The 23,168-nt window shown below is 44.9% G+C and overlaps 1 protein-coding gene across 1 annotated transcript in view; it reads left to right on the forward strand.

The window, feature by feature from the left end:
- Positions 1-23,168, forward strand: part of EPHB1 (EPH receptor B1) — a 283,401-nt gene that overhangs the window by 159,892 nt on the left and 100,341 nt on the right. Inside the window, exon 5 of the mRNA XM_006759807.2 lies at positions 10,731-11,066. Within this exon, the coding sequence (XP_006759870.2) occupies positions 10,731-11,066 (336 nt within the window). The remainder of the gene's footprint in view (positions 1-10,730; positions 11,067-23,168) is intronic.

Below are 23,168 nucleotides of genomic sequence, written 5' to 3' on the forward strand. Positions count from 1 at the left end.
TGCAGGTGGCACAGGTTTCTGTTTACAGGAAACCTGTGGTCCTGGGGTTCATTTAAAATTGATTCCAAAGTTGGCATAAAATTAGAATGTCAGGATTCCAGGACTGTTAGGAAAAGTAAAGCAACATGATTTCCCCAGGTTTCAACATCCTCTCTTCCTTGCCCAAGGGGGACCTCCTACATTTTAAGAAGAGGAACCAGGCGTCACTCAGCTTTCCAGCCCCTGCTGCCTCAGGCCCCCAGCACAGCTCCCTTTTTGGAGGGGACACCTCAGAACTTCAGACACCATCTTCATATTAAGCAAAATAGTGCTCCAATGTCTGGTGCTCATCACGCATAACTTGTAGAAAGTCCTTGGTCTGTTTCTTTCCCAAATCCCAAGCCTCTCTAAGGTTCTACTATTGAGAGGAGAATGCTTCAATAATCTGTTCATGTTGATGCCACTACTTTATACATGTACTTGATAACTCACTCCTGGTTTCCTGATATGGCCTCAAGCCCCCCACTCCCACCCTCACACTCCCACCTTGCTAAGACCTGACAACCCCTGCTGCCATGTTCCCTATAGTTGTGTTGTTATTGGTGACTGACAGAATCTTTAGGAGATCATCCCCCACTACCATCAAGAAGCTACCCCACACGCCCCTCTCCAAGGTCCTGAACTGGCACTGTACACCACATCACAGTCCTTTTCTCTAGGACAGGAGTGGAAAACCCTTTTTTCTGCCAAGGGCCATGTGGATATTTATAACATCATTCGTGGGCCACACAGAGTTATCAACTTAAAAATAAGCCTGCTACATTTGGTGAAGCATTTAATTAACTCACCCTTAATGCATTGGCAGGGCCAGACCAATGATTTTGAGGGCCTTATAAGCCCTGTGGGCCAGATATTCCCCACCCTTGCTCTAGGACAATGGTCATTCTTCTCCGGTCTCCCAGGAATTCTGTACTTAGTGGGGGAATAATGGAGGAGGAAATAGTGTCTCAGGAGGGAAGGAGAAAGGGAAAGAGGCTGCTGAACATAGGTTGGGAAGTGTCATAGCTACACTTTCAAGGCAGCTTGAAAGAATAGAGGTTTATTTGTTTGCTTTTTTAAATAGTTTTCAAGTAACCGATTACCAAAGAACAAACCAAACAGAACATGAAGTTGAGTTCATGTTCATTTTATGACTCTACTACACTTCTGAAAGTTGCAAAATTTGCCTCTTTTGGTGTGTGTTAATCCTCTAACCCAGCGGTTCTCAACCCATGGGTCGCCAACCTGTGGGTCGCGACCCCTTTGGGGGTTGAAGGACCCTTTCACAGGGGTCGCCTAAGACCATCAGAAAACACATATATAATTACCTATTGTTTTTGTTATTAATCACTATGATTTAATTATGTTCAATTTGTAACAATGAAAATACATCCCGCATATTAGATATTTACACTACGATTCATAACAGTAGCAAAATTACAGTTATGAAGTAGCAACAAAGATAATTTTATGGGTGGGGGTCACCACAACATGAGGAACTGTATTAAAGGGTCGCGGCATTAGGAAGGTTGAGAACCACTGTGTCTAACCCATTCTGCTTTCAGCTTTGTATGCTGTATTGAGGGCAAAGATATAACAACCACCCCGACTTGGTTTTCAGCATACTTTGCCTCCATAGAAGACTTTTTCCAAACTACAGTGTTGACACTTTTCAAGTCTCTACAGCCCCCACTTCCTGTCTGTCTCTGCTCCTGGACTCTTACCTCTCTGTAAAATCTTAAAGACTTTCCCCTTCTTTAGGAAGCTTTCCAATCATTCAGACATGGTTTCTTTAAGTAGCTATTTTACAATGAGCAATGAGAGTTGGAACTATAATTTTTGATGATCAACCCTCCTTCCATATCTTCTTGGCCTCTTGCACCACACTTTTTAAATGATCCTTACCCCTTTTTCTCTGGTCTCTTTCTCTATGCCTTCTTAACTCGGTCCACATTGAAGTATGCAGTCATTTTTCCAAACTACAGTGTTGACACTTTTCAGCCATAAGAACATTACCTCTTTGCACTTTGAGTCACGATATTCAGGAGTTTTGAATATCAAATGTCCTTCCTAGCTCGTTCCCAGACCATAGCTCACATCTTCTGCCTAATGAGAGATTGAGTAGAAAACAGTTTGTTGTAGGAGTGAAGAAGGGGTTTTCTTGTCTACAGGCAGAGGAAGAATAAGCAAGGCCAAATACCATGTCCAAGCCAAATCACTTCTCATATGCCAGGAAGCATATATATGTATAGGCACACCTTGTTTTATTGCACTTCATTTTATTGCATTTTGAAGAGATTGATTTTTTTTTTAACAAATGGAAGGTTTCTGGCCATCTTGAAATGAACAAGACTATTGGCACTGTTTTTCTAACAGCATTTGCTCACTTCTTATCCCTGTGTCACATTTTGGTAAGCCTTATACTATTTCAGACTTTTTCATTATATAATATGTGTTATGGTGATCTGTGATCAGAGATATTAGATGTTACTATTGTAATTGTTTTGTGGCACTATAAGCCACATCCGTATGAGAATGTCAACTTAAATGATTGTCTTCTAACTGTTCCACCAACTGGCCATTCCCTCATATCTTTCCCTCTCCTCAGGCCTCCCTATTCCTAGGAACACAACAATATTGAAAATAGGCTAATTAGTAACCATACAAAGGCCTTAAGTGTTTAAGTGAAAGGAAGAGTTGCATATCTCTCACTTTAAATCAAAAGCTAGGCATATCTATGCTTAGTGAGGAAGGCATGTCAAAAGTGAGTCACACTGAAAGCTAAGCTTCTTGTACCAAATAGCCAATCTGTGAATGCAGAGGGAAAGTTCTTCAGAAATGAAAAGTGCTATTCCAGTGAGCACACAAATGATAAAAAAGCAAATCAGCCTTATTGCTGATATGAAGAAAGTTTCAGTGGTCTGGATAGAAGATCAAACCAGTTATAACATTCCTTTAAACTGAAACCTAACAAAGTCTAGGATCCTGACTCTCTTTAATTATATGAAGGCTGAGAGGTAAGGAACCTGCAGAAGAAATGTTTGAAGTGAACAGAAATTGGTTCATGAGGTTTAAGAAAAGAAGCTGTCTCTATAACATGAAAATGTAAGGTGAAGCAGCAGATGCTGATGTAGTAGCTGCAGTAAGTTATCCAGAAAATCTAGCTAAGGTAATTAGTAAGGGTGGCTACACTAAACAACAGATTTTCAATGTAGACAATACAATCTTATATTGGAAGAAGATGCAATCTAAAACTTTCATAGCTACAGAAGAGAAGTCAATGCCAGGCTTCAAAGGATAGGCTGACTCTCTTGTTGGGGGATAATGCAGCTGTGACTTTAAAGGGAAACAGATGCTCATTTATCATTCTGAAAATCCTAGAGTCCCTAAGAATTATGCCAAATCTACTCTGCCGTTAGAGCAACAAAGTGAGGATCATGGCACATCTGCTTACAACATGGGTTACTGTATATTTTAAGCTCACTGTTGAGACCTACTGCTCAGAAAAGAAAGATTTCTTTTAAAATACTGCTACTTATTGACACTGCACCTGGTCACCCAAGAGCTCTGACGGAGACGTACAATGAGATCAATGTTGTTTTCATGGTTACTAATATAACATTCATTCTGCAGCCCATGAATTGAGGAGCAATTTTGACTTTCAAGTCTTATTACTTAAGAAATAGATTTTATCAGGCTATAGCTGCCATAGAGAGTGCTTCCTTTGATGGATCTGGGCAAAGTAAATTAAAAACCTTCTGGAAAGGATTCAGCATTCTAGATGCCATTAGGAACATTTGTAATTCATGGGAAGAGGTCAAAATTTTACATTAAAATGACTTTGGAGGCACTTGGTTACAAGCCTTATGGATAATTTTAAGGGGGTTCAAGACTTCAGTGGAGGAAATACCCGCAGATGAAGTGGAAATAACAAAAGAGCTAGAATTAGAAGTGGAGCCTGAAGATGTAAAATTGCTGCAATCTCATGATAAAACTTGAATGGGTAAGGAGTTACTTCTTTGAATGTTCAAACAAAGTGGTTTTGTGAGATGGAATTCACACCTGTTGAAGATGCTGTAAAGATTGTTGAAATGACAATAAAGGATTTAGAATACTACATAAACATAATTGATAAAGCAATGGCAGAGTTTGAGAAGATTGACTCCAATTGTGAAAGAGGCTCTCCTGTGGGTAAAGTGCTGTCAAACAGCATCTTATGCTACAGAGAAATAGTCCATAAAAGGAAGAGTCAATAGACATGGCAAACTTCATTGTTGTCTCATTTTAAGAAATTGCCACAGCCACCCCAACCTCAGCAACCACCACCCTGATCAGTCTGCAGATATCAACATTGAGTCAAAACCCTCCACCGTGAAAAAAGTTACGGCTTCTCTGAAGACTCAGATGATGGTTAACATTTTTTTTAGCAATGAAGTATTTATTAATTAAGGTACAAACGTGGGGTTTTTTTACATAATGCTCTTGCATATTCAATACACTAAAGTACACAGAAAGCACAACTTTTATATGCATTGGGAAACCAAAAATTTTTTGTGACTTACTTGATTGCAGTATTCACTTTAATGCAGTTGTCTAGAACTGTAAGCATAATATCTCCAAGGTATGCCTGCCTGTGCAGGTACACATAGGGGCCATGAACCCAAAAGAGTTGGACCAATTCTAGGAATGCAACCCAATGCCCAATACTAAGGTTCTGTCTCTTCCTGAGTGCAAGGGGTAGGTGACCTAGAGGATGTAGACTGGGGCAGATAGCCTCCAAGGCACTGCTCCCCCAGTATAGTTCCAGCCTGGTGGACAGGACCCCCAGACACCATCTCTGACTATTCTACATTGATCTTACCTTTTCTGAAATAGCTGTAATTCTTTGTGTCTGTATCACTTACTTTCACCCTTAATCATATGTACTCACAATTTCCAGCACTCCATGTATGGGGTGTTGCCTCACTAATAAGCATCTGGGTTCTCCAATCTCATGGGCTGTAACCTCTATACATTCACAGCTTTCACCGTGCTCAGCACAGTTCTGGGGATGGGGTCTCTGCTTAAGGAATAAATGGCAGAATTAAATCCATCTTACTTAGATGAATGGTCAGGATTCCAGATCATCTAAGAGTAACCATACTACTAATAACAATAGCAGCTGACAGTTACTGAGTTCCTCTGTTTACCAGGCATACAGCTAAACTCCTTGGGCATATCATCTTATTAAATCCTCAAAACTACCACTCTCAGATGAGAAAATTAAGGTTTAGAAGTTCACCTTTCAAGGTTTACCAACAAGGGAATATTTTGAAAAGTGGTTGCTCTGAACATGTAGGGGGTTCACTGAGGGTCTCTGAAAAGTTTTGTATGTCTTCGGTCACACATTCATTTTTCTCAGAAAAAGCTTTGTTACTTTCATCAGATTCTCCAAGGGGTTGTTCACACTGTGGGGAGGACCCTATCTCTGGCCCATGCAGAGCAGCTCAGTTTCAGCCAGCAAAGGGGTCTCCCAGGAGGACATTGCCTCACCGTGGCTATCACCCTCTCCAGCTCCCCATGGGGAGGGATCCACGGACACAGACCCTAACTGTAGAAAGGCACAGTTAGCTGGACACTGCCTGCTGGGCATCTTGGACTGACCTGAAATTCACATTTAAGTTCTCAGACCAGGAGGTCGGCCTTATCCAGATTCCAGGTAAAGGAACTGGCTTAGGGGCTTACCTGTCTTCAGCAGATTTTCCCTTTGGTTACTCAGGCATACTCTTATTTCTAGCTTAATGCCTATAAACAAACTCACCACTCTCTCCCACCGACTTTGACCCCATTTTTAAAAAAGAATCATCTGTCCCAAATCATGTTAAAAAGCGGGAGATTCTGTCACAACATGGCAACACTTGGGCTAACCCAATGGCTCAAGAAGGATCTTTTCTGTGTAACTTTTTGTAGTCTTGATGCTAACCATGCTCCATGCAGTATGAGCCAACATCTCAGGAACATGTTGGAAGACACAGAGCCCCATCCCCATAACAGGACCCACCATATTCCCTCCACCCAGAGAACCATAGCTCAGTGGTTTCCCATTTTTTAAAAGGACTGAGTATTCCTAGCCTTTTTAAGCGGAAGCTTCCTTCAGTAGTCACTGTGGCAACAGATCAGAGAGGCTTCAGAAAGCCTGCCTGTACATAATTAAGGAAAACCAGGATATGGACTGAAGACCCTGGCTCTGAGCCCTGCCACTGCACTTCCTGAGGACTCTGCAGAAGATGAAGATTTTCTGCCCCCGCGGCCTCCCTCTCTAATCCTCTTTAAACATTTTGTCTGATCTCAATGGGCCTCCTTCCTGAGGATGCTGCTCGGGGCCCTGGTTCTGGCAAAATGCTTCCTGTGGGGGGGTGGGGGCACGGGTAGGGCCCCAGTCCAGGGAGTGCACTGGTCCTAGGAAGTTGTCCTGGTGCCTTCCTCTAAGGAGATTTATTCAGAGGCCAAACCTGCTCTGGTCAGGCTCTTTATTCAGGCACGCAAGAGGCCGGTTAGTCTACTTGCAGGAGCGTGCTCTCATTATTGGGATGGAGCACAGGCCTGGGAACATCGTCACTGTAGCCACCCAGACACAGGGCCTGGCTCGCGGCCTGGAAAAGGCCTCCTGGGAAAAGGGACAGGAGCTATGAGCATTGGTAGGAGGCAGTCTGAGCCTGGGACTGTTTTATTTCCTAGCACTTATTCTTGCCTGAAATCATCTCCTTTATCTCCATGTTTCCTTCTTTCTTGTCAGTTTTTCTCCCCAGAATGTAAGCTCCATGGGAGCAGAAACCTGCCTGTCATGAGTTTCCTATTTCCCAGGTGCCTATAACAGTATTTGTTAAGGAGTGAATGAGTGAATGAATGAATAATGAATGGGGTTCCAGTCGTCCTTTGTGGTCAAGACTCTGTCACCTCCACAGATATGCACTGTGAGCCCAGGCTTATGCTGGGTGGGAGGAGATGAGTGGCGAGGGACACACAGCAGGGCATGCTCAGGTTTTCCTAGCTCTCCCAGTCCACTCGCCAAGGGAAGGCCATCCCTGTCTCAGAGGTATGCAGTCCTGGACTCACCAACCACAGCTCCCCTAGACCCTCATTCATGCTCCACAGACACATTTGCTCTGGAATGCAGCCATGGATGAGAAGTGGTTGTTTCAAATGAATGCTGTTTCTTAATAAACATGAAAATCCGTCCTGGAAACCCACTGCTTTTCTTCCTGAATCAGGAGCAAATGAGCAGTGCCTGGTCTCCCCAGCACCATGGACACCATCGGATCAGGGGCAGCTCTTCACTTGCCACTTTATCTCTACCAAAGCCTCTACCACTTAGAGTCACAAGCTATGGGGCCTCACTGCTACCCCTTCCGCGCACCCCCACTTCCCCATATCAAGGCCCCAGCAGGACAGCTTGTCTTGTGCTGGAGAGCAGTGCACACATATGACCTGAAGCCTTGCACACCAGGTGAAAGGGGGCTCCCCTGGGTAAAATGTTAGGCATGGAAATAATGAACCAACCCCCAGCCCCCCAGGGGGCCACATTGTGGTGAGGACAACACAGAGGAAGAGACCATTACAATGCAATGATCTGGGTTAGGCAGCTAGAAGTGGGCTTTGGAGGCCAGAGGGGGGAGTGTATGACTGCGGGCATGCACTGAGGGGGAAGCTTCCTGATGGAATGGGTGCTGGACATTAAAGGGTGAGCAAGAGATGCTCAAGTGGAGAGGAGGGAAAGAATTCCGGACAGAGGAGAAATCCCTGTGCAGAGGCGCAGGAATATGGAGAGAGTTTAGTGCTCACAGGCGATCATGGGGATCTTCCTGTTGGCCACACCAGGAGGAGCAAGGGTCGGGTGGCCAGAGATGAGATCAAGAGCAGCAAGATACACAGGGACTCGAAAGACGTGGACAGGAGTGTAAACTCATGGGTAACTGGAGTTTGAGCAGAGGAACTCTGACTCCATGTACGTTTTGGAACTCACACTCTGGCAGATGAGAATGGATGAGAGCTGCAAAGCAATGTTGGAGAATTCATTAGGAGGCTTTTGCAATAGGGCAGGGGAATTGACAAAGCCCTTTGTTATGAGGGGGAGGAAGATATAAAGGAGGGGAAGGATCTGAGGAAAAGGAGATGGAGCTGACAGACCATGTGTTGTAGAATACAGAAGATGTGACTCACAGGGCCTGGCTAGTGACAACACAGGGTGTCGAGGGAGTTAAGGACTGAATTGTGTTTCCTAGACTTGTCAAGCAGGAGGCCAAAAGGAAAAGCAGGCACGATGGCTGAGCAGGGAAGTAACCAGGCTGCAGCTGGCGGAGCAGGGAGAGAGGAGAGCCACCAAGTGTGACTCCGCTTTGGAAAAGCTTGGCTGGAGAGTGGAGAGGAGAGGACCTGCCATGCAGAGATGTCAGAGGGCAGTGTTTTAGTTTTAAAATGGCAATGACATATGCACGTTTAAGTGGAGAAGCTGGAGTCGGGAAGATGGTGAAGTTGAAGGTCAGTGGAGCAAGGAGATAATTGAAACGTGGGGGGTTAAAGGGTGGGAGGGATGGGCGGTCACTCCCTTAGACATCCTTGTCTCTGCCCCTCTGCCCAAGGCTGCTTTCTGAATGACAGCTCAGGATGGCCTGAGGATGCAATAAGATAACATTGGTAAAGGATGAGCCCCACATCTAGCAAAGTGCAAGCATTCAGTGAATGTATTTATTACAAGTAGGAGAACCAGTGGTCTGTGGCCAAGGCTGGGCTGTCTGCTGTGAAAGGGAGATAGGCAGCAATGACATTGACCACTGGGTGCTTGTGGTCTGAGTCTCATCAGTCTGAGCAAACAGATGTGTCCCAGACAGGTACTGGCCAATACAGATGTTAACTAGGAGTGCAGTGTGAGAAGAGAGGCTGGCCAGGCCCAGTGCTGGCTGCCCTCCCAGTGCTAGCTGTGTGCTGATTCCTAAAGAGATGGATGTGTATCCCTGGGCAGATGGGTGGGGAATTCTTAAATGCTATTTGCAAGACTTCAGTAGAAATGCTTCATGAATCCTGCCCTGTCACAAGCATGCATGCAAGTTGTGCTTTAGCTCAGGCCTAATGGGCTTTATATAGTACAGTACTGATTTTCTTTCATGTTTTAATAGAATTCGATTTAATATTTGCTTTCTGCTCTAGCTGCTGGCTGTTGACTGATTCAACACAGAATCCTTCCCTGGTGCCCCCCGACCTTGTTGTTATTCCCTCATTTTGTGTGTTGGCATTTGATTCCTGTCTCCAGCATGAACCACTTTACACATGTCTCCGTTCAGCTGGCGACAGTCACGTGCATGAATTCTGAATGCATTACTACCCGAGCGGCTGCTCCAGCAGACCTGGCATTCAGAAGGGGGGCTTCCAGGCAGAATTCATTTCCATCAGTTAGACGTTGGGGAGATGCAGAGCTCGGCTTGAGAACCTGAGACTGTGATCTGTTGTGTTCTTGGGCAGAAGATTCTACAACTTAATCTCAAAATACCCAACACTGTGGCCATTAATCCAGCAACATTTTGCCCTTCTGTGAAGTAGCAGGCTTCCTAGTGTTTTCGCCAAGGCATTTCCACCTTGGCCAGAGTGAGAACAACAGCCGTAGACAGCTGGCCAGAGGGAAGAGGCTACCCTTCTCGAGTCCCAGGGAGCCTGGCTGGTTTATAGGAGAGAGAGTTTGTTCAAATTTCACGTTATCCTACCACTGACATTTGGAGTTCCCTCTCTGTATTAGTTTGGGCTTGGAGATAGCTTTTCCCTCAGTAGGAAAAGGTAGTCAGTTTCACAGGGCAGCACAGGGCATTGGTTAAGAACATAAGCGTTGGAATCAGGCAGGTATGCATGTTCATACTGGCTCCCGTTCTTATAGACCTCAAGATCTATAGCCAGTCCCCATTTTCAGCTTTAGTTTCCCTTTCCATAAAGTTGACTTAATGGTTGCATCTTCCCAGCAAGTCTTATAGGGGGATTAAATGCATGCAAAGCGGCTAGCAGAGTGTCTAGAACAATCTCTATGCCCTTCTTGTGTCATGGGGTTAAGTGCAGTGGCTGCATGAATCTCCTACCAACGTTGCTTCTTGTCTATGCACCAAAGCCTGTGAAATGTGAATATTCATCTCTCTAGGTGTTCTGGCTGGTGAATGAGGCTTGGTCCTGTGAACAAAAAGACTTGTGTCCTCCTCTCTCGGCACACATGATTGAAAGGAGAGCCCCAGTGGGCATGACTGAAAAAGGATTTGGGGACAGGTTCTCATTGCGGCAAACTGAAGAGGGGCAGTTCTTCCTCATAGAAAAATTCTAATTAATAAATATTGAATTAGTGAAGATAATAGGATGTCCCTAGAACACCACAGTAGTTATAGCTGCAAGCTATATCCCCGGATGAATGCTAAAATGAAAAGAAATGGCACCTCCTCAACATAATTATTAATTATTGTATAGTTTTAACCTACATCCACAAATTCTTTGATGCTCCTCTCTCGAAGGTTAATTTAAATCCTTCTCTGCTTCAATGTGGGTTGGACTTAATCAGCACTTTTTCAGAATAGATTGAGGCATGGAGATTAGAGTTGAAGGAGGGGAGGAGGTGCAGGGTGGAGACACACTGAAGGTAGATGGAGAGATGCTGGACAAGGAAGCTTCTGCCCAGCCTCACTGAGCCTTCCTTTGTCTCCTTACAGGCGTCCCATCAGGTCCCCGAAATGTCATCTCAATCGTCAATGAGACGTCCATCATTCTGGAGTGGCACCCTCCAAGGGAGACAGGTGGGCGGGATGATGTGACCTACAACATCATCTGCAAAAAGTGCCGGGCAGACCGCCGGAGCTGCTCCCGTTGCGATGACAATGTGGAGTTTGTGCCAAAGCAGCTGGGCCTGACCGAGTGCCGAGTCTCCATCAGCAGCCTGTGGGCCCACACCCCCTACACCTTCGACATCCAGGCCGTCAATGGAGTCTCCAGCAAGAGCCCCTTCCCCCCACAACACGTCTCTGTCAACATTACCACAAACCAAGCTGGTAAGTCTGGAGGCCTCGCTGCTCTTCTTTGTCTTTGTGGTTGGCTCTTTGTCCATCTCGGTGCAGGAACAAAGCTGCAGTCATACCCATCCTGTTATCTGCCCTCAGGCCTCCTCCCCAGCCCCCAGCCCTCCAGGAGTACAGGTATCCAGTGATGGGCATCTGGGGCCATGGAGGACATGGGTGTAATTCTTCATCTCTGCGAGGGAGCTGAATTCTGAGGGGTTTTCATATGCCCAGCACAAAAGCAACGATGTATATCCAAGCCATAGTAGGGCCCAGTCATCTGCATCCAGCTGGGGCTACACAAATGCCCTTGGCAAGACAGATGGATGGACAGTCGGATGGGTGGTGAATAAACAAATAGATGAACAGATGATGGATGTGGAAGTGGACGGATGGAAGCCCTGCATGGTCTTGAGTAGACCAGTGCTATTCTGTTAGAAAACCCAATGAGAGAAACTTCCCAGTAATCATGTGATAAAGTCACTATTGCTTCTTAGATGACCTTTCAATCAAACCCATGTAATTCAGGAGTGCATTCTCCTTTATAGCTAGCTCAGATGAATGCTACACTGTTATAGAGACCTCAGATAGTTGGCAATAGATCACTCCTGATAGCCAGACCTCCCTATGGCATGCACAGCTCAAAACATATTTTCTTCTCTCTTTTTTATATCTTCTACTCTTCTGACCTTTTCCTCTTTATTACTTTTCACAATCAATTTCTTTTTATATCCATTTAACCAGTTCATTCATGCACTTACTCATTTATGTATTCACTCATTACTACAAGACAGTGATGAGTATCTACTGTATGTGGATTAGACACTCTGAGGGATACAGTGATACTGGGACACAATCGTTTCTTCTGTGAAACTCATTAACTGAATAATTTGCAGGACATAGACACAAAGTACAAGCTGCAAGGCTGGTGTCTTCTAAGTACCGCATCCTATACACACAGGAAATATCAAGGGAGTTAGAAATGAGCACTTTCTCCCCAGGGGTCATGGTACAAGACGGAAGAGAGGGAAGTGAACATCATGTCTGTAGGCAATGATGGGGGTCATGGACAGTGGACCATGATCGTTTTTGGAATTAGGGGTTTTTCTCAATCAACAATTCTGAAAGGACCATTTGTTAGTGGAGTAGCAGGATCCAAGCCTGTCTCTTTGCTCTGTCTCCCTCCACGTAGCTCTTCCTTCCTGACATCCTCTTTCCTACTCCATCCTCTTCTACTCCTCACCTCCTCATCCTCAGCTCATTCTGCCTCTTTTCATACCAGGCATCTTTGAAGGCAGATGATTCTTGGGTTTAAGCTGTCAGAACTGAGAAGAAAGAAAGTGTCGCAGGCGAGCATGGCTGTCCAGATGGCTGCGTTGTTGCTGGGAGCATGTGTGTGTTCGTGTGTGCATGTTTGTATGTGTACGGTCACGTGTTTACATGCGGATGTGTATAATGAGAAAATAAGAGGGGAAGTGTGGGAGCCTCCAGCTGGTGACCACAGCCCCAGTGCCGTGGAGACAAAGGTTGTGACAGTCTGTCTTACCCAAAGAAAAGGGAATGGTAATTTTAGCATTCATGTTGAGCATGTAACATGGGCAGCCTTTGTTAGCTGTGTTTCCCTTGTAGAGTTTAAGGCAGAAAACTGGCTGAAATATTTTAGTGTCCCAGCTTCTGGGCATAAACATCCTGCCAGGCTGTCATGTTACAGTGGGCTTGGCTGTCTTTTCTCTCTCTCTAAGCATGTGCGAACAAACCTGCCACTTAGATCGGGTTGTGTTGATTTCTGCCCCTCCCTTCCCTTCTCCTGCTATTCCCAAACCTGCCCATCTGCTTGTCTTGCCATCTGCACCTTCTCAGGCTGCAGTGGAGCTGAGGGACCAGGGCTCCTGCAAGGGGTTCTGCATTATCAACATTCAAAATATTTATTCTGATTCTCACCCATTCTCGTGCCCTTTGTATCTCCCCCTTGTATTCTTAACCTTCCCTGATGTTGTCTTAGTCTGAGTGTCACCTTCCAATCTATGATTTCTTTTTGAGAATTCTTGAATTTGGGTGTTTGAAAGTTTACAATAAGTGGCAGAAGTGTGCAGCTGCTTCTTTGTGGCACATGGTTATCCTTCTTATAATACCCTATATAATAAAGATGTAATATGCACGTAACAACCGGATTATGGATCAGCAGGAGGGTGGGGCAGCGAGTTATAAGTTGTCAGCAGAGAGCTACAGGAGGGCGGCAGGGCAGAGCAAGCTACTGGTGCATGGATTCGTGCACAGGGCTACTAGTGTATAATAAAAGGCTAATATGCAAATTGTCCCCTCCAGAGTTTAACCAGGAGACAGAGAGTTCTGTTGCTCACTATGACATGTGCTAACCACCAGGGGGTGGCGCGGAATGTGGTGGGTGACCAGCAGCATCAGAGGGGGTGCTGAGGGAGTAAGGGAAGGAGGAGGCGAGGAGGCCGGGAGGCGGGGAACCTGATTAGCCCTGATCACCAGCCAGGCCTAGGGACCTCTAGTTATAAAATAAATAGGCCTCTAGTTATAAAATACATGTCAAGTTGATCAGGTGGTTCCTAATCTGAGGGTGGTGGGGCTCTGAGGAACATGGTGCTCTCACACTGCTTTGGTGAACTGACATGTGAATAGAAATTATTTTCAACCATAGATAATTTTTTTCAAAAAAAAGAGAGAAACTTTGAAATGAGCACTTGAGCCTGCACCTCTGCAGGAGCAGTTTAGAAAAATGAATGGAAGCTACATTTTATAAGAGATGAAAGAGAGATGAAATAACCGACTTCACAAAAAACCGTAATGACTCAGTTCCATGAAGGGTTGGGGTGGACGGATGTAGGCAGCACCAGTAAGTCATTCTCACCCCTTCTCAGGGCACCCTGAGCTCTTCCATGCTGGGTGAGATCCAGGTCGGGCCCTCTACCCTGACTTCATGGTATAGTGTGACCCCTCTGTCATTGCCTATGGCCACCACTGTGCTACTGTTGGGGTCATGAGTTGGAGTTTACAGTTAAAGAATTTGACCAAGAGCAGTGCTGGAATCAATCATGAAGCTACCTGATGTGTTTATTAGTATCTATTGTGTGTCTGGAAACTGAAAATAGTTGGGGACCATTCAGTGGGCCCTGATTGAGGGGCAGGTAAAACTCATTATAGTTAGCACATCACGGTGGTGTTTCTTTTGTGTTGACAGAATTATGGAATATGTGGACTCGTTAGATCTCACAATGACCCTATGGCTTGGGCATCATTGTTCCCATTTTCCTGTAAGAAAACAGAGGCTCAAAGGCATTTGAGGAATCTGGTGTTAGAGGAGGGCCAGCAGGACACCAACTCTGTTTCTGCATTCCCATTTCTTGCCCTCAAGGTGGACAGTCCTTCCCGGGCTCCCATTTCATAGCCTCCAAGCAGGGAGGGTTTTTTCGGAACCAGCCAATGCCATCCTGCTGAGAGAAAGACCCCTAACTGTGTAGTCCCTGTTACACATCCACAGTTTTCTCTGTGACACTAAATCATAAAAAGTTGTCCCCAGTGTCTGGATTGAGATGGGAGATGGGTGTGTTTGTTGAGGGACACAAGTTGTTCCCACAGTGAACTGGATCCAGACAATGGATGGAAGGGTCACAGGAGAGAAGAGTTGGGACAAGTTGGCTGCTAAGTGGTATTGCACTTGATCTGTAGCCTTATGCTCATGAGCACCCACCCTCTTCTAGGTGCTGCTGGCTGCTCTGAGCGGATCCTCCTTTGTTCAGGGGCATGGACCACATCTGTGGCTGGATGGGCAGTTTTAACACAGGATTGCCATCTCTTCTTTCTCAGGGCTTCCCATATATGCCACACTGCTTCTGCACCAGGTTGCTCTCACTATCCCTACCAATAAAGGCTGGAAACTCATCTTACCTGAGTTAGGAATCCAATGAAAAGGGTTTGGTTTGGTCTCAGTCCATCAGAGAAAGTCATTGTTAGGCTTTTTCTGACCTCAAGGGTTGGCATCTATGAGACCACAGAAGATTTGCATTCATCTTTTGGTCCATTGAGCGCACAGTAGGTACAGTTCTTCCTGAGAGGCAAGCACGACTGGGAAACACCAAAGAGTCTGTTGAATCCTGAGACCCAGAGTTACTCCCTCCCTGATGACCCCGGTCATGTACATACTCAGACTACTCAGGATCTTGCATCACTTGGAGACTTTCAGGATAGGATCCTTTCCCAGCCCATAGGTAGTGGCAGAGAACTACCAGTTTTTAGCACCTCCAATATGCCAAGCCCCTACCATGTTCTTTCTCTACAAAGACGAGGTGGGCCAGATGAAGAAACTGGAGTCGGAGTGCTCTTGAAATTTGCTCAGCATCTCACAGCCCACAAATGATGTTTCTGGGTTTCAAACTCAGCTTTGTGGCTATTTTATCCTCTAACTGATCAAAAATCGCTTTATGGTGTAAGTTGTAAGCTCTCTCTAAGCTATTGCCACATAGCTGGGCCACTTTAGCTGTCAAAAAAATGTCCATCATCTTTGGTCAGGGTTGGTCATGAATTATGCAAGCTCAGATTTATGTGAGGTCTTCAGGGATGCAGCCTTGCTCTCAATACAGCTGCCTTGAGTTTAAAATAGACCCGATCAGGTGGAACTCTCTGTTTCAGTGGCCACAGGATCTGCAGAGGGATTGTTATCTCCACTAACTCTCACAGTCACTCTCTGGCACCTGGCCCCAGATTCAGACTGATGGCCGGATCATCTGGCTGTCAGAGAGAATTAAAGTGAATGACAAACTTTGCTTCTCTTTTCTGCCAGTTAGACTCAGAGTGTCGGAGTTGGGGAAAGGACCTCAGAGGAAATCTTAAAAAAAAATAAGACAAATCAGACCAGCACATCTCTGAAGTCAACTTTTAGAAAGATATAGTCAGTGAATTTAGGACCATCAAAGCGAGAGAGAACAAACTCCAAGTCCCATGAGGCCAGGCAGGCAAAGAAAAGGAGCAAAGTAGGGCCAAGTGTCAGGCCATAGGGAGTGGTGGGGACTGCAGGGAACTGAAGAGAACAGGGGCAGCCTCTACTCAGCTCCAGCATGTGATGCCAGGTCTTAAAAGCTGAAAATCCAAATTTAAATTGTTGACAGCTAATTAGAAAAATTTAAAGCACAGGAAAGCCAAACAAATCCAATTCTGAATTTGGCCTATTGGCTGATTCAGAGGGCTAATCCAATTTACCCAAGCCTGAAAGGTGGGCATGCTGTGTTGTTCTGTTTTCATTCCACTGTGGGGCAGTCGCCTTCCTCACTTCTTGGACTCATGGTGGCAGAGGCATAGCCAGAGTGTCCTGGGGTTGGTTTCTCTCTCTGGTCCTCATGTAAGTTCATTGACCTACCTTGGCCCCTCCTTTCTCAGCTGTAAAATAGGAGTAATGACACCTACTTTCTAGTGCTGCTGTGACAGTCAAGTGAGACAGGGGATAGAAAATCATGTTGTAAACCGTGCTATAGACTAGAAGATGAGCATCATTTCTGAGAACATGTCCTGAGCCAGACCGCAATTTAGATTTTTTCTTCCTAGGCTGTTTCTTTCCAAGGCCTCTCAGTCTCTTTGTTTGGGATGAATGCCATCCACATCAGATAAATGACAGGTATTGGTTTATCCATGGTTTGAGGAAGGAGTGGGCACCAGAAAAGAGGACAGTGAAGTCTGCATTCCAGTTAATGATAAGGACATGAGGACTGGAGTGGAGCTGGAACCTGTGCACCTGGCACAGGTTGATCCTGCTGCTCCGAGGAGCCCATCTGTCTTTCCTCATCATATGTTTAGAGAAGCAGCACTTTCCCCCTTACATTCCTGATGCCATCGGCAGTTTTATATCTGACATTTATATTCCACACAGCTCATGTATGGTCTGCTGTGCCGATTGCATGAGGAATACTAACATAGCCACCATGCCCACAATGCAGACACAATCCGTTACTTAACTGAATTTAAAAAATAAATACATTACTTCTGTTAATATTCACAAGCCCCTCTAGTTTGTCCATTTTTAAGGCATTTATTTTGCTTTTTAGACAACTTTATTGAGGTATAATTTATACACCATAAAATCCATCTCTTTTAAGGATGCAGTTCCAAGATTTTAGTGCAATATTTTTACTTAGAATTGTTTTAATTACAGTTGACATACAATATTATATTTATTTCAGTTGTACAACCCAGTGATTATATCACTTACTAAGTGATCATCCGGATAAATCTAATACCAATCTGATACCATACATAGTTACTACAATATTATTGACTATATTCCCCCATAACTAACAATTTGTACTTCTTAATCCTTCAGCTTTTTCACACATTCCTCTAGGCCCCTCTCATCTGACAACCCTCAAAATGTTCTCTGTGTCTGTGAGTCTGTTTCTGTTCTGCTTGTTTGTTTCTTTTAGTTTTTAAATTCAGTTGTTAATAATATGTATTTATTGCCATCTTTTCTTGTTAAAGAAGACTCTGATACTGGTTTGGTGGTGATGAACTCCTTGAACTTTTTCCTGTCTGGGAACTCCTTATATATTCTTTACTTCTAAATGATAGTTTTGCTAGATAGAGTAATTAATCTTGATTGTAGGTCCTTGCTTTTCATCACTTTGAATATTTCTTGCCACTCCCATTTGGCCTGAAAAGTTTCTATTGAGAAATCTATTGGAGCTCCCTTGTCGGTAACTAACTGCTTTTCTCTTGCTGCTCTTAAGGTTTTCCCTTTGTCTTTATTCTTTGGCGTTGTAATTAATTTCGGTGTTTTTGGTGTGGACCTCCTTGCATTCATCTTATTTTGGACTCGGTGCTTCCTGGACTTGTATGTCTATTTCCTTTATCAGTTTAGGTAAGTTTTTCACCATTATTTTTTTACAGAAGTTTTCAATTCCTTGTTCTTTCTCTTCTCTTCTGGCATGCCCAAGATGTGAATGTTAATATGTTTGAAGTTGTCCCAGAGGCTCCTTATACTATCCTCATTTTTTAAAAATTATTTCTTCTCTTTACTGTTCTGATTGGCTGTGTTCTGCTTCCTTAGCTTCCAAATCCCTGATTCGATCCTCTGCTTCCTCTACTCCATGTTGATTTTCTGTAATGTATTATTCATTACAGTTAATGTGTTCTTCATTTATGACTGATTCTTTTTTATGTTTTCTGTTTCCTATCTCTTTGTTGAAGTTCTCACTAAGTTCTTCTACTCTTCCCCTAAGTTCATTGAGCATGCTTATAACCAGTGTTTTGAACTCTGCATCTAGTAGATTCATTATCTCCATTTTGTTTCATGCTTCCTCTCGAGTTTTGTTCTGTTCTTTCATTTGGGACACATTTCTTTGTCTCCTCATTTTAGAAGCTTCCCTGTGTTGGTTTGTATGTATTAGATACAGCTGCTACATATCTTAGGCTTGGAAGAGTGGCCTTACGTAGTAGTTGTCCGATAGGGTCTAATGACACAGCTTCCCTATTCGCTTAAGCTGGGCACTCCAAGTGCACGCCCCCACCACCACCACCACCACCACCAATGCAGGTTTGGTACACCCTCCTGTTGTAGTTGAGCCTTGATTGCTGTTAGTACTCAATGAGAGGGATTTATCCAGGCCAATCAGCTGCAAGCACTGGCTGTGACTACCATAGAGGATCAGCCAGAAGGGGCAAACCTTATCAAGCAGGTCTTACTTCAGCAGGGCTCTTCTGTCTGCTGAGGCAGCCCCTTAATTTTGTCCTTGTGGAGGTAGTTGGATGATGCTTTGATGTGGTTTGAAGCTGTCCACTGGGTACACTGGCTCTGGGGTCTTCAGGAGGTTCAGGCCAAGGTCAGCCACCACCTGTGTTCTGCCAGGGGCCATCCAGCATGAGGTACAAAGCTATGTGCAAATGGCTGCTACTTGTGTTGGGCTTGGAGATGCCCAGGAATGGCCAAGGCTGGCTGCTGCTAGTGCCAGGCCTGGAGCCAATTAGTGAGAGAGGTGTGGCCACACCAAGGCCAGATGCTACTTCTTTGAGAAATTTTAGGATAGTCTAAAGCAGTGGTTCTCAACCTTGGCTGCACATTAGAATCACCTGGGAATCTTTTTAAAATCCTGATTTCTGGGCCTCATGAAGTCAGGATTTTAAAAAGATTCCCAGGTGATACTAATGTGCAGCCAAGGTTGAGAACCACTGGTCTAAAGTATGAGCCAAGATAGGCCATTCCTATAGAAAAGCCAGTGGAAACAGCTTGGGTGGACTCATGAGTTGGGTGGGGTGGGGTCATAGGGAATCACCAGCACAGGGTGAACAGTGATAGCCAGGTTGATGGAAACTAAGATATAGCATCCACCTGCCAGCCATGTCTGTGTGTGTGTTCTTGGGGGAGGGGGTGGAGAGGGAGATACAGAAAAGGAATAATGACCTGTGCCAGCACTCTGTCTGGGAGAAACCTGCCCCTCCAAGTCTCACCCCTAAGCCAGACAATTCAGTTCCTCCTCTATGTTTCTGGTGCCTTTCAAGCTGCTGCCCCAGTGCTGGAGCTCAGAGGGAGTGAGATCCAGTAAGTCTGTGCAAGCCCTTAAGAGGAACTTCTGGGGCTCCAGCAGCCCTCCATCTCACTCAGCCACAATCCCTGCTGGTTTTTACAAGCAGAAGTTATGACGACTTCTCTTCCTGGCACTGGAACCTTGGAGACTGGAATTCCTTGACCCTCAGGGGGTCCTCCACAGCCAAAATGTTGCTCCTGATTTTTATCCACCACACATAGGTGTGGGACCAGCCCATTCAGTGTCTTTGCCCCTCCTACCAGTCTCAGCGTGGCTTCTTCTTTATATCCTTAGTTGTAGAACTAATGTTCAGCTAGATTTCAGATGGTTCTGAATGATAGTGGTTCTGTAGTTTATTTGAAATTTTTGTGTGGTTTTGGAAGGATGCAGGTACCACATTTACCTACACTGCCATCTTGACCAGAAGCCAAGGCATTTTTGAAGTTCCTAGACAATTAAAATTAGTCAGAGATACTACTTTTCCTACAAAAGAATTATCTAGCCCACCAGTTTCTCTGAATACATCACCTAATTTGCATTATTCCTTAGTTAAATATAGTATTTGCATGCATAAAGAATAATCTTTGAATATGAAAGGAATTTTATGATATTGCAATATATTGAGCTCTTTGGAGGAAAGATATTATGTAAATCTCAAAATTAAATATTAAAATAATATTGCACTGCTGCCTGTAAAAATTTAGAGTGTTAAGATCCATATGCTAAAACTAGTTCATTTTTAAGGGCTGGTCTCGTTGGAAATTAGCAGGCAAACTTTGCTCCAGAGCAGAGAAAAGATTGAGTTAGAACTTTAAAAAGACTGGAATGACTTTTAAGAAAACTTTTATTGAAGTTAATGAAGAAAAGTTTACAAACCCTAAGCAAATGAAATTTTCACTCCGCTTAATCCAATTTCATTGCTTTCTTCTCATTGTTAATTTTAAAAAGATTGTTTCTATTGTTTCTTAAGCCGTGGCATTGACAAGGAACTTCTGAGTGGCCTTAGAAAGGTCCTGGCCATTTGCATATGATAGCGTGTTTCCTGTTGAGCTGAGCAGGTCAGCACATAGCACTGCCCATGACCAAAGTTGTGGCTCCCCCTGGGAGCCCTGGGGCTCTCCACTACATGGTGAGCTCTGCAGAGAGGCAGATTTTACCACATGCTTCAGGCTTATGAGAGAGCGACCACACAGCACTAGGCACCGAGACCCTTGATAAATATTTGCCTGTTTCCTTTAGTCCCCACATATGAGTTAATATGAGTTTGGCTGGTGTGTGGGAATCGAATATGTCCTCGTGGCCCACAGTCGCCAGATGATCCCTCCAGGTCAACCAGGTAACTAGGTATCTTCCTCCTCTGTGGCTCCTAGAAGAAAAACTTGAGGGAATGATTTTATTCATTTTTTAAAATATGTTTTATTGATTTTAGAGAGAGGAAGAGAGAGAAATAGCAGTGGGAGAGCAACATTAATTGGCTGCCTCCTGCATGCCCCCTATTGAGGATTGAGCCCACAACCCGGACATGTGCCCTGACCAGGAATCAAACCAGCCACCTCTTGGTACATGGGATGCTGCTCAATTCACTGAGCCACACCAGCCAGATAAGGGGATGATTTTAGAATGATGCTAGGAGCCCTGATCCACTTAGAACACAGTGACGTTTAACCACACTCAAAGGGGTTGTTTGTTTGTTTAAGCACTTCAACTTTGGAACTGTATTCATCCATTTAACACAGTCTTTGTGACTACTTTACACATGCTGACTCACTGGTTTCTGTTCCTATTCATTCACTTACTCAACAAATATTTTTGGAGGCCTTCTGTGCGTCGTGCATGCACTGCTCCAGGCACTGGGAACACAGTAGCAAACAACACACAAAAGCCCATGCCCTGTGAAGCTCACATGCTAGTCCACAGCACTTGTGGAGACTGGGATGAGAGACCCAGAAAAGTCACATGAGCAGGTGACTAATTGGGGACTCTAGGAGGCCCTCCGCTAGGCTCTTGGTTTCTTAACCTGCAGTGGTACCAGCTCTCACTTTCCAAAACTTAAGATGTAACCACATGTGGTTGCTAGAGAGCATTTCAATCTGTGGTGGTTGTTGCTATACGATGGCAGTGTTGGGTGGGATATTTTATTGTTCACTGACTGACCAATTTGAACTCAGGTGGACGAATATGCAGTGGCTGTGTGTGGGAATTCTCCCAGTTCCAGGTCCTGAGCAGTGGTTAGTTACGCTGCTAACAGCTGGAGGACAGCCGAGAAAGCCCAACCTGCTGCATCCTTGTGAGGATGATTAGAGGGCACCTGTTTTCTTATGTCACCTCATCTTACACCAGACACTCTAGCTACATGGCTTGTTGAGTGAAAATGGGATGCCTGGCCATGAGACTGTAATAAGCTCCTTACTCTCTTCAAGGGGCAAATGAGATCGTTACCACCATCATGGCAGAGGTCATCCACAGTTGGATTAGGAGATGGTTGCTGTTTGCCTCTATCATGGCACAGGTCATCTACAATTGGATTAGGACAGTGGTCAGCAAACTGCGGCTCTTGAGCCACATGCGGCTCTTTGGCTCCTTGAGTGTGGCTCTTCCACAAAATACCGACTTCTGCGCATGGTTACTTGCGCGCTTGCACGTGGTATTTTGTGGAAGAGCCACAGTCATGTGGCCAAAGAACCACGTGGCTCACGAGCCAAAGTTTGCCAACCACTGGATTAGGAGATAGTTAGTGTTGGCCCTGGCGACGTGGGGAAGAAGGAGGAGGTGTCTATTTCATGACCCGGCTGTAATCTCCAGGAGTGCAGGTCCTGTATCCATTGTATTAGCTTGTTCCCCAGAGTCTAGCTAGGTGCCTGAAATAATAGCACTTAACAAGTATTCATTGAATAAATTAATAAATTATCAAGTAACGTATGTCTTTCTTAAATCTGAGGCATCAGGAAATGGTGCAGCTTGAGTTCTCTCTGTGATCTTTCCTTCTTCCAGCACTTTTGGGCGGGTGCTCTGATTGGAGTTAAGCCCCTACATTCTCCCAGATGTTGGTGAGATTTGGGATGTCCTAGGTGCACTATCCTCTAAAAACATGGTCCTGTGAGAAGCACCTGCTATGCCCTGTCCTGCCTGCCCCACGCCCCCACAGGCAGGGACCCAGCTGCTGGAGCAAGCCCTTTGCGGGTAGCTGGGATGGCATTCCAAAGCTGTTGTCTGTCCACCTGCATGCCAGCTCCGTGCCTATCATTTTCACAGCACCATCCATGTTAAACAGGCAGGAGCACCAGGGGTTTTTGAATACAGCAATTAACAAAACAGTAATCAAGCTAAGTGTTTAATTTCAGAAAATTAACATCTTCTCTGAGCGGATGTGAGAGATGGGGGAAAAAGGCACATTAAATGCTCTGGATAAATAAAGGCAGTGCTGGACCACAAATATTTTCCATGCAAGGAAGACTGCCAACCCCCCAGGCCTTGGGTTCAGTTTCCTTATGAGAGCTAAGCTATAAAATTGAGCCCTTTAAATGTGTTTCTTCCTTCCTCCCTCTCTCCCTCCCTCCCTCCC

The sequence above is a fragment of the Myotis davidii genome, unplaced genomic scaffold (genome assembly GCF_000327345.1).
Source record: "Myotis davidii unplaced genomic scaffold, ASM32734v1 scaffold415, whole genome shotgun sequence".
NCBI classification, from domain to species: domain Eukaryota; kingdom Metazoa; phylum Chordata; class Mammalia; order Chiroptera; family Vespertilionidae; genus Myotis; species Myotis davidii.